Below are 12273 nucleotides of genomic sequence, written 5' to 3'. Positions count from 1 at the left end.
TTAAACACTGGATCTGGAGAGTTGGCTCAGTGGTTTAGAGCACTGACTGCTCTTTCAGACGACTGGGGTTCAACTCCCAGTGCCTACTTAGCCGTTCACAGCTGTAGTAAACACAATCCCAGTGCATCTGACACCCTCACAGATGTACTGAGGTAACTGTTAGGAGCCACTGGGAGCCATGGAGAGCAGGAGGGGGCGCTCCTCACGCTCATGTAGGAAACTGCTCCTGAGAGGCTGGGTCCAAGGACTCCAAACTTTTAAGTTGCCCTCAAACAAAACATACTCATAATGCACTCTTGAAGGCACACCAAAGTTAGGAACACATGGCAGATGAAACAGCCTGCACTCATCTCATAGAACCTGCCTACCTATCGGCTAAGTGCTGGGCTCTGGGGACTGAAGACAAGCACCACATGCTCCCCTGCATGCCATTTGTTCTTACTGAGCGTGTGCTGTTCTTTCTATCACTTGTCCTCCATTTCCCAACCACTCCACAAAAATCAACATGCTGAATGTGACAGAGTGTTATGTTAATATGGCTTAGAGCTGGTAAGTGGCATGATATTCTGATATGCAGATAAATATGTCTATATGTAGATGCTTGTTAACACAGAGTGCCATAATAATATAGCTTAAAGCTGGTAAGTGGTATGATATTCTGATATACAGATAAATATTTCTATATGGAGATGCCTGTTAACTTGGTTTCCCAATCAGAAAGCAAAGTATAGTAAGTGACTATAAAACACAAGCAGGTTTAAATTTATTAGTGTTACTAATGGCCCACGATAACCGTATATTTTTGTGTATTCTATCAAACGTGGTTACTTCATAAACAGCAAATAATAAGTGTATCTGACAACTGCCCTTTACTTTTGATTCTCTGTTACTGACCCGCTGCTCTTGGGTCACAACGAGGGAGGCGAGCACTTTAAGCCTTGAGTTCTAGCTCTTCTCTCAGGAAGCCCAGGTAACTATAATCTGGAAGGCTTTTCTTCCTTTTATTTTCTCTTTCTGCCTACTGTGTTCTCTCAAAATTACTATAAGAAAGTGAAGATCTAAGCTAAGAATGAAGGTTATACTGAGAAAGCAGCTTCCTGCAGCCCAGGCTGGCCCTGGACTCACTACCACCCTCAAGGCCAGCCTCCCGGATTCTGGTGGCATTTATACTATAAAGAGTAAGATTCAAATTATTGTTGAGGACATTTTAGTTGTAAAAACCATCTGGCATGATCCCTGAATTGTACAGAAACTGCAAGCAGATAGTATAATGTTCCTACCAATTAAAAATATAGTTGTCTAGGTGGAATTCAGATTCAAACACATGTGGAATTAAAATAAGTATCTGTTGGTATACAATAATTTTTTCTTCTATTAAAAATTAATTAACAAGTGGTTACAGTAAAGCAGGCCTGTAATACTACTATTGGGGAGGATCAGGTTCTCTTATATAGCAAGTCTGAAGTCAGTCTAGGATACATCAGATTCTGTGTCAAAAACAGAAACAAAACCCCATGAAAACAAACAAAAGCAAGAACAACAACAACGAAAATACTCATTAATCATTATATATTTAGGTTAATAGCTGATTAAGACACATTACATTTTATATCATGACAAATTCAGTTATCTTGAATTCTTCCTAGATAATCTGAGTACTTAAAGGTCAAGTTACCAAATCTAAAAGCTGTACTGTCAAGTTACTTACATTTTCAGTTAGAGGCAGGCTATCTATTCTTTTTGTGAGGTTCTGAAGTTGAGCATAATACCAGTCCTTTTCCTTCTCTTCTTTGTCAAGATCAGCAAGGAGTAATGATCTGTTTGGAAGAAAGGTAAGTTTACACAAGCTAATACATATTGCCTGGTAGCTCTCAGCAACTGCTGCTGTAAGACAATGATGAACTAGTGAGAGAGAACACACTGGCTTGGGTTTTGTAGGACTTGTGTATTACAATCACTGGCTTCTGAGTATCAAGTGTGCTCCTTCCCTGCTATGATGCTGACCAGTTCTGCTTCAACCAAGGGCTCTCTTTCATACAGTCCAAGAAGTAAGTGAAAGGTAAGGAGAGAGCAGAACTCACAGCCAGTAAAAGAAGAAACACTACACTAACGGAGTCAGGACCAGCTGCACTGACGCTGGGGAAGAGAGAAGCCTGGGGCTGTATCTGAGGTAGGCTGCTGCGCTGAGGTAGGCCACTGTGCAACAACTCTGTGAATAAACCTCACATCCACAGCCAGAGGGCGCTACCCTGAGGCAGAGACTTAAAGCTTGGAATCTCAAGATGAATTTATGTAATTCCCTAAGAACCAGTCCCACTATACATCTGACCATTATAAACATAAACATATAACAGAAGGCTGTTTTTGAGATAAAACTCAATAGGACCAACAAGTACAAGCTCCTTATTGTTCTGTGTGGCTCCTTTCCCCAAGCAATGGATGGTATCATTTCTTGTGTTGTTTCCAGAGATTTTCTATAAAATGCAAAGAATAATCTGCATAATTACCTGTATACTTAAAAACATAAATACTAGATTATTCATATATATGTTGTCCTATACATGTTTTTTCATCTACCTTGGAAGTCATTCCATATGAGAACAAAAGACTATGTACTTCTTCATAGCTGCCTAATACTCTGTGTACCTCGTAATATTCATAAACTCATGAAGGAGAAATACTATGCCTAATTCTTTGCTGGGAGCACTTGGGGACTTTTAAGTATTTTGATATATATATATTTTATGTGAATGTCATTATGTACTTCACTCTATAATTGTTCATGCATGCATACATGATAAAATTTGAGGGTACATGATTTTGAACTTAAGTGTCCTAGTAAGGTGTTGTACCAATTGTATAAGCTCTAATTTTTACAAATTTAAGTGTATGATACAACTTTTAGAGTATAGATTTATAAACCTCCAGGATATCACCATGACTTGCATTGATTTCTTTTGATGTGCATGAGACGAAGCACTTTTCCAGGTTTCCCACTCCTTTCTGTAATTTCTGCTTCTCATTTAGAGGACTCTGTACTGGGGATGGCACAACTCACTCACTGGAGGACTTCTGTACTGGGGAAGGCACAACTCACTCACTGGAGGACTCTGTACTGGGGATGGCACAACTCACTCACTAGGCTGCATATGGACTCTTTCTCCCCCCCCCCCCAATTCATCACTTAAGATAATTTTGTTATTTGGAAAATCAGGATTTTCTTTTAATTAGACCTGTGAAAATTTTCTATTATGATCTGGAATTTGGCCATACAATGATGCTCACCTCTCTGATGATACATTATTTTTAAAATTCTGTTTGGTATTTCCTTGGGAAATATTTGTAATGAGTACAAATGTATGTAGAAGACCTTTCCTGAGAAATAAATTTCAAAGCTAAGCACCCTCATTGTGAGAAAATAAATGGGTATGATCTGGCAAGAGATAAACGGTGCCGCAGCAGGAGCCCAGAGCACACCCCGTTAAGTGTCAGAGGCAGAGATAAAGGAGCATGGCCACTGCACGTATTCATTACTAATAGCTGTTATGACACCTAGCACTTGCAGTAAAATCCATTTTAAAAATTCTTTTTGCTAAAGCTCTCTACTAATAATATCAGCACCAAAGTTAAGTTCCTGGGAAGTCTGGCCTGCTCACATGGCCTTTGCTGCTTTACAGAATGAAAGGGAACAAAGATCCTGGGCCTGAGCACTCTCCTTTTGGATCAGGATGGTGTTTAGGTAGTCCAGGGTAAAAATAAAGACCAGCATAGGTAAGGGATTAAAGAGAGCTCAACCCCATCCTAATCTACATGGTCAGCCTGACTTTTACCAAATGCCTCACCCCAAGCCAAAATAATAATAATGCCTTTGTCTCCCAGTGAAACATGATGAATTACTTCCTACATATAATTTTATTTATTTTATTTTTTATGTACATGTGAGTGTACCTGTTTGCATGTGTGTGTGTCATATGCATGCTGCCTTTGGAGGTCAGAAGGGTCCGAGTCCCTGGGACCAGGTTTACAGCCAGCTGTAAGCCACCATGTGAGTGTTGGGAACTGAACCTGGGCCCTCTGCAAAAGCACCACATGTTCTTAACTAAGTTGTCTTTCCAGGCTCGGTTTCTCCCCCAGTCCAAGATTTATTTATTTATTTTATTTATATGAGTACACTGTAGCTGATTTCAGACACACGAGAAGAGGGCATCCGATCCCATTGCAGATGGTTGTGAGCCACCATGTGGTTGCTGGGAATTGAACTCGGGACCTCTGGCAGAGCTGAGCCATTTCTCCAGCGCTCCAGGCTTTGCTCTTTATATGTGATCTTAACACTCCGCTTTTACAAGTGCTAGATCAATGTTTTACAGAAGAGCATTGCCACCTGGCACTGAGTCCTAAAATACTTGAAAATATCTTGATGGTTCTGCCATGTGTGGTGAGAGAATTCTAACTTACAAGGAGAATTAATAGTTCATTACAAGAACTCAGCTCAGAGCAGAGGCTAAGCAATGCTGCTTTGTCTCTGTGGAAAATGACATAAAGAACCACTTCTCTCACTTGTGGTTCCTTTTCGTCTGCTTTCTATAATGGGGTTCCTTATAGTTACTGAATTTCATTCAAAAGATAACCTGAAATTCTACTGTAAGTCATTGATAATTCAACTAGATATAAATATTATGATTTAGGGTTTTACTCAATGTACGGATTATTTGAAAGGTAGCTATGCTCACCACTATACCAAGGATTTAACATGTGTAGAATATTTAAAATAACTAAGTAGTCAAATATAAGACTTTAGAATTTCAAGAAAATTCCTTCTTTCTACTTTTAGAATTATTGCAAACACAATCATTAATATATTTAGAACAAGTAGATTGTGGTGACACACACCTTTAATTCCAGCACTTGGGAGGCAGAGGCAGAGGCAGAGACAGAGGCAGAGGGGCAGAGGGGCAGAGGGGCAGAGGCAGGTGTATCTCTTGAGTTCGAGGCCAGCCTGGTTTATTAAGCAAGAACGACGGTGCAGGCTAGCGCCTGTCAGTTTCTTGCACTGTAAAACTCCCACGTACACACAGTACCTACTGCACAAGGAACATGTTACCTTTCTTTTTCAAGCTCTTCTAGATATCCAGTACTTTCTCTGCTTCCATTTACAAATGCTCTTCTTGGGAATGACCCCATGGGGACAGGACTGCATTCTCCTGAACGGCTTGATACAGAACCTTCCCGACTTCCATAGGAGCGAAGGGACATTTTTGAGCGTAGTTTCACTCCGGGGAAATTACTATCCAAGTTAAATTCTAAACAGAAACAAGTTCTTATGTAGTAACTGCTTTATGCCATGTAAAATACTCCTAACATTATTACATTATTTTAAAAGTGAGTCCTCAGGTTTATATTTTAATTACAAATATATGCAGTTGCATAATTATTTAGAATAGTTAAAACTTGCCCTGCAAAGTCAGCATGAGTCATACAGAAAACAAGTGTGTTAAAGGAAAATCATACAAAATCCTAAGATTCCCCGGAAATAATATTAGCAACTCAAAAACGAATTTGTCTGGTTTTACTTATTACTAAGCAGGGCCCCTGTTTGGCACTGGAATTTTTAGGCAACAAAGTGAGAAAGACATTTTAAGACAGATGTTACTAGAAATGGCATAGGAAAAGACAGGCAAAAAGACACTACCCCTTTGAACCTATCTGCCAGCTATCTGCTACTGAAACGTATTTAGTGATTGGTAGAATGAAACGAGTTTTAAAAGCAGATCAGAACTGAGGGGCTAAGTTAAAACCAACGACATGACACAGGAACAAGCAAACAGAGCCTTTATCTATGTACTCAACAGCTCCAACCCAGGGGGAAGGGGGGAAGAGGGGCAAGCTGAGCCCGGCATCCAATGAGAACAGCTGACCTGGAAACTGAGCTTCAAACACTATTCTAAAGTGCTTTTAAAAAACATACCTTTAAGACGCTCTAGTAAGTCAATCTGTCCAGAAGTCATAGTCTCATCTTCAATACTTCCCTGTAGCTGCTTAAGTACTTCCTATTGAGAGAACACAGTACATCAGCATGAAAGGCTAAATAACCGTTTCAAAACGTGATTCTGTATTTCTTGGCATTTAGATATGACTGGGTTCTTGAGAAAGCTATTTCAGTTCACACTGACAACATGTCATAGGCTATAGTGTACATTAACATATTACCTATTATTCACTGTTATATCTCAACAAAAATAATAGTGGTATTTTGTGATAATAGCGATTTGAGGAGTCCCCATGCAAGACACTTCATGGCATACTTAAAAGGAAGGTAAAGGGGGGTGTGTATGATCCAAGTACAGTTTATGCATACATTAAAAGGCATAGTAAAACAAACCCATTATGTTTTACAATATGGGCTAATTACTTTTAAGAATTTAGAATTATTACCATTTTCAATCAGCTGACACCTACAGACTTGCTTAAGCCATACAAAAGTGGCTGTTAGAAGACACATTTCTTGGCCTGTATTTGTACAAGCAGGAGACAAGTCTGCTGTTTAGTGACTTACCACTCAGCCAGGCACACCTGAGGAGACCCGCCAGAGTCTGGGCTCATTCTCTGCAGGCACTCATGTAACTGCATGCTAGCTGCCTCCTGCCCTTGATGTCACTGTCTTTCTTCTCACAGAAAGTACTTCTTGATTTTTTTTTTCAAAAAAAAAAGTTTGAAATAATTTTCTATCCAATTTTTCTGCCTGGTTACCTATAAATCTTTTTTTTATTAGTGCTCCTTAATAACTTTCATACTTCCTATATAGGGACACATGCCACGTGAGCTTCCAGCATGTCCTTGTTTCACCAATTTGTTTTTGGAAGTCCTGGAAAATACTGAACATCTGCAACCCTGAAACTTAAGGCCATGTCACTGTGTGGTATGGTGATCTCGGAAGCATTGAAAGGGAACCTGCCAGAAGGCGAGCTAATGCTAGAGGGACAGCTCCAGGTCCTGCCTTGGTCTGTCACAGTACACATTGAAAACAAATGACCTGTGGTCTTAGCATGTGCCCTTCACCCAGCAGACTGTGCTGTTACTTGAACGGCTTTGGTAGGAGGTGTGGGAATGTGAAGGTCAAGGATATTCACGCTGAAAATCCTCTCCAGAGAGAATCGTCACTGTGGGATGGGGACACCCCGCCTCAGTGGGTGCAGAGCATGCCCACATAATTGAGCTGCAGGTCACTTCTCTTCCTTAGCTTCAGACTAACCCTGCAGACTATGACGTCTTTTTCCAGGGTTCTAGTTCTTCCATCCACAGCTAACAGCTGCAGCAGTCTTTGAACAACCCTATCATCTTATGCCAAGAGGACCACAGTATACCATACAGAAAAAAAAAGTATGCAAAAAAAAAAAATCCCATTAAATGTGTTTATATAGAACAAAGAGAAAGCTTCCCTCTCCCTTTAGTGACAGAATTACAATCGAAATCAGTGGTCAAGCGGGTAGAGTGCTTACGTAGGACACACAGGTCCCTGTGAAAACTGAGTGATTCTAGTAAGTGCTCACATTTTCTAATCTTAAAACTAGTGAATATTCACACATGTAATAAAATTATTGCTTTAAGGGAAGACTTACAATCTGAATTTGAATCATGGAATTCACATGGTGGAAAGAACTGACTCCCACAAATTGTCCTGACTTCCACATGTGCAACACACATGCACACAGACACAGGGACACACAGGGACATGCATGGACATAGCAAGTAAATAACTGAACAGGAAGTCTCCGTGGCTAGGCACAGCTCAGCAGTAGAATGCTTTTTGTTGAGAATGTGTGTCACCTTAGGCTTAATTCTAGAGGCCAATACCAAAGCCTCTGTACATCTGTTAGAAATCTATTGATAAAAGCAGCAATGTAAATAAAACAAATGAAATTTAAGGCTACAATTTTTAAGGGTTTTAAGAGTAGCAATTTTACAAAGTATTAGCTTATTCCAATGGGTCTGCTAGGTTATCTTTGTTAAGTGATTTTAATTATGAACTTCACCAAGCAAAGCCGGACAAGCCAACTCACTCACTTCCAGTTACTTTGCCTTACGATGACAACATCTAGCATGACTTACATTACTCACAACTTGCAATGAATAGTCTACGCCTACTAACAAAAGTAAGCCCAATCATGTTTCTGTTTTGAAGCTCAATGTGCACAGGTACAGATCTTCAGTCCTTGGTGGAGTAGCCTTTCCAGCCTTGGTCCCCTCAAGTTCTGGTCAATGCATCTTCAGTTCCCAGAAATAACTAGACAGTAGAGAGTCCTTTGAGTCTCTGTGTTTCTACTTTAACATAATTATCTGCAAGACACCTCCATGTTACCACATGTATTCATGAAGGCTGCCATGAAGAATGCTAATATGGTCACTCTGTACAGACATCTAGTGGACATAAGTACTTACTTCTCTTGGGGTAATTTCTCAGAATTCCAATGCTTCAATCACAGGGTTTACCTTGAAAAGAAAATGCTGTAGAGTATGTGAGTACCTGTGTGCCTCTGTGCCCATGTGCATGTGTTTACAATAGGCCCACGGGCAGTGTGAACATTTCAATATTCCAATCAGTATGAATCTGTCTTTTAAATCTTAGTCATCTGAGTCGGAGTCAAATGATCTTTGTATTCCATGAGGACAGGTGATATGAGATATTTTCCATTGTGTACCTGGACAGTTTTTTTCTTATATGAGTCCACTGTAGCTGTTTTCAGACATCAGAAGAGGGTATTGGATCCCATTACAGATGGTCGTGAGCCACCATGTGGTTGCTGGGAATTGAACTCAGGATCTCTGGAAAAGCAGATGACCACTTAACCACTGAGCCATCTCTCCAGCCCATACCCAGACATTTATCTTCCTTTTCTAATTATCTTTTTAATTTTTGAGGCCATGTTGCAAAAAAACCCTGGATAGTTAAACCTATCTGTCTGTCTACTCAAGTGTGTGCTATACTTGTGGGGATCAGAAAAATTTGGGGAGTCAGTTCTCATCTGTTTTGCTGAGGCTACTGCTGAGCCAGAGACTCCCAGGCTAACAGGACCTTCTGGGAAATGGTTCTCCTGTCTCTGCCTCTCCTCTCACAGCTAGCTCTTAGGAGTGCTGGGACTGATGGCAGCAGCAGCACACCATTTTCTTCTGGGCTCACCCTGCTTGTACTCACCAGTGTTTGCGCCTTTACCTGCTGAACAAATTCAGTATCTTATTGATTATAGAAGAAGTCCTTTTATATTCTGAAATAAGTTCTTTTGTCGAAGGTATGTGTAGTGTGGTAAGTGATTTTCAATAGTGAAAGACAGACTTTTTTCGGTTTTTTTATTGAAGCCTTCTAGAAGACATGCTTTTAATTTTGATGAAACCTTTACTGGCTTTTTTTTTTTTTAATGTCAACTTGACACAAGCTAGAGTTATCTTCGAGGAGAAAAGCTTGGTTGAGAAGATGCTTCCATTAGATCAGATTGTAAGGTAGTTTCTTAATTAGTGACTGATTAGTCCACTGTGGGTGGTGTCATCCCTGGGCTGGTGGTCCTGGGTTCTGTAAGAAAGCAGGCTGAGAAAGCCATGGGGAGCAAGCCAGTAAGCAGTCCCCTTCCATGGCCTCTCCATCAGCTCCTGCCTCCAGAGTCCTGCCCTGCGTGAGTTCCTGTTCTGACTTCCTTTGAGGATGAACTGTGATGTGGAAGTGTGAGCCTGATAAACTCATTTCTCCTCGATGCTTTGCTCCTGGTGTCTCATTATAGCAATAGTACCCTTAACTAAGACACACTGGGACCAGGATAGTGAGGTATTGCTGTGGCAGACCTGACTATGTGTTGGGGAAGAATGTGGAAGGACTTTGGAACTTTGAGCTAGAAAAGCCGTTGGGTATTCAAAGCTTGGTAGGCTGTTCTGTGGAGCTTGGAAGATAAGAATGTTGAGGGAAGTACAACAGATGGAGGCCTGGCTTGTGACATTCCAGAGAGAAATGTAAAGAATCCATGGGGGGTCATTTGTTACTTTGAATTAAGATTCTGTGGTTCTGATTAACTGGGGATGAAGAGTCAGTTGCGATTCACAAGACTAGACCTACTCAAGGGAAACCTTTGCTTTGCTTGGGATACTTGATGCTGGTTGGCTAGAGCTGAGAAATTACCAGTAAGAACCCAACATTTCTGAGGTGAAACCTTTTGGAAAGTGCTTCCTGTGAGCCACACCTGATTTGTTTTTATTCTAATACAATTCCCTGTCCAAAAAACTATAGTATTTCTAGCATTTTATCAAATACCCTTTTTTTCAAGACATTCTTATATTTATGTAAAGAATTGCTGACTAACACCAACACCTGGATTGCTTCTGAATTACCACCTATCTTCTGTTTTCTTGATCACCATTTTCTTATTCTTCAAACTTGACAGTATGCCAATGGTATGTATGTAAGAAGAAGAAAGGCTTAAGGTGGTGGTGCATTCTTCTTCCAGAACTTATTTTTCTCACTGCTGGGGTTGCTAGTTTCCATTCTATTAGTAACAGCGAACAGTTTGAACCTAACTTAGTTTTCAGGTAATTTAAAACTGATTTTGTTTCTTTCCTTTTTTTTTTTTTTCTTTTTTTGAGGGGGGATGTTTCAAGACAGGGTTTCTCTGTATAGCCCTGGCTGTCCTGAAACTCACTTTGTAGACCAGGCTGGCCTCGAACTCAGAAATCCGCCTGCCTCTGCCTCCTGAGTGCTGGGATTAAAGGCGTGCGCCACCACGCCCGGCCTGATTTTGTTTCTTGAGTGTGTCCTTTTTTACTTATATTGAATATATGGCAAATTGGCTTCCTTGGCCTTTAAGTTCCTACTCTTGGTGAACCCACACCCGACATCCGGCACAGCAGAGGCATCTCTTGAGGATCTCACCATGGTTTCCACTTCTGCTTATTTTCGGGTGGTGCTTGTCTTCTCAGCACTAAAGTCCATCCTGGAGCTGAGGTTTTTAATCTGGTCCAAAGAGTTCAAAACTTGGCAAATACTTTATGAAACCAAAGTTTCTCTCTCTGTGGCAGGCCTTACGAGCTAACACATGCCTTTCTCTGACCTCCTCCTATCCAAGGTAGCCTTATCTAAAGCTCTTTTTGCCTGCTTTCAGGGATGATACCTTCCAGCAGAGCTGCCTGCTGTGACCAGAATAAGCCTGGCTTATTCAGTGACCCCAGAGAGAAAAATCACAATAATCTCAGCCTTGCTTTGCTTTTCATGATTCTGGGGGAGTTGGCATATCATTTCTTTTACAATATTTTAATAGGTATATTTAAATAGGGATTCTTTCTGAACATAGCCACAATATCATACTTATACCAAGTAAGTATTTCCTCAATTCCCTCAAATATGTGGTCTGCTCATATTCCCCTAACTCTGTATATACATTCTCCTGGCTGTTACCCCACAGTATTTTTGTATTTTTATAGTGATGTCATGTAACTGACAGCAGGATGTACCCTCTTTTGCCAGTAGGTGGTACTACTGCTTACGTTTTAGGCTTCCCTGATTTAATCTGAAGCTTTGTCTTGCCTTTCTTTGTGATGCCTAGGTTAATAAAGGTCAGGAAACACACTTCCGTGAGATTGTATGTGTCCCAAAGTCTACTAACGTGGTTTTAGGGAGAAGAACGGCTGTACTTAATTATAACTCAAAATGGAAAGCACCAATGGGTTCAACTGCATCGTTTTATACATCAGTGGAAGACAAACAGGCCACAGTTCTGCTCGTTAACAGTAGAGCTTGTTCAATGAACTTCAATGAAGGCTGTAATTGTTATTTTACCATAGGCCCAATCCTAATGATATACATGGATAGATCTACCAGGATGTGTGCATAACCAGTTGGGTAATCACCAAATCCAAGCATACCTTAGATTATATTTTTCCTGATATAGACTGGGCCAAGTTTTTTTTTTTTTTAATTAAAAGCTCTTTTTTAAATTATTATTATTTTCTTTTTTTTTTCAAGAACAGGTATTCATTTTATTTTTAAGAGTTTAAACATAAGTACACATCACTTCCAAATGACAGTGTGATAGAAGCCAAGAAATAAACACTTTTTAAAGGTACATCATGTAGTCATGGAACAAATAAAACCTTTGCCTTCCTATTCATTGGCTCATATTTCATAAGCTGTTAAAAATGCCCTACCCTTCCGGTATTATTTTCTTTATTTACATTTCAAATGCTATCCCGAAAGTTTCCTATACCCTCCCCCCACCTCTGCTCCCCTACCCACCCACTCCC

The 12273-nt window shown here is 40.3% G+C and overlaps 1 protein-coding gene across 19 annotated transcripts in view; it reads right to left on the bottom strand.

Annotated features, from left to right (window-relative positions):
- Apc (APC regulator of WNT signaling pathway) overlaps positions 1–12273 on the bottom strand; it is a 95972-nt gene that overhangs the window by 42441 nt on the left and 41258 nt on the right. For 12 of the 19 annotated variants that reach the window (XM_021214709.2, XM_029546869.1, XM_029546868.1 and 9 more), the window contains 3 exons: positions 5966–6047; positions 5102–5300; positions 1709–1817 (listed from right to left, as the gene is read on the bottom strand). In XM_021214709.2, coding sequence (XP_021070368.1) covers positions 1709–1817; positions 5102–5300; positions 5966–6047 — 390 coding nt within the window. Of the gene's footprint in view, positions 1–1708; positions 1818–5101; positions 5301–5965; positions 6048–8106; positions 8282–8436; positions 8653–8696; positions 8716–12273 lie in introns of those variants that run through there. The other 7 variants (XM_029546876.1, XM_029546877.1, XM_029546875.1 and 4 more) reach the window with 4 other exon arrangements.

The sequence above is a fragment of the Mus pahari genome, chromosome 15 (genome assembly GCF_900095145.1).
Source record: "Mus pahari chromosome 15, PAHARI_EIJ_v1.1, whole genome shotgun sequence".
NCBI lineage: Eukaryota > Metazoa > Chordata > Mammalia > Rodentia > Muridae > Mus > Mus pahari.
The sequence above is the reverse complement of the archived record's forward strand: the minus strand, read 5'-3'. Positions and strand labels throughout refer to the sequence as shown.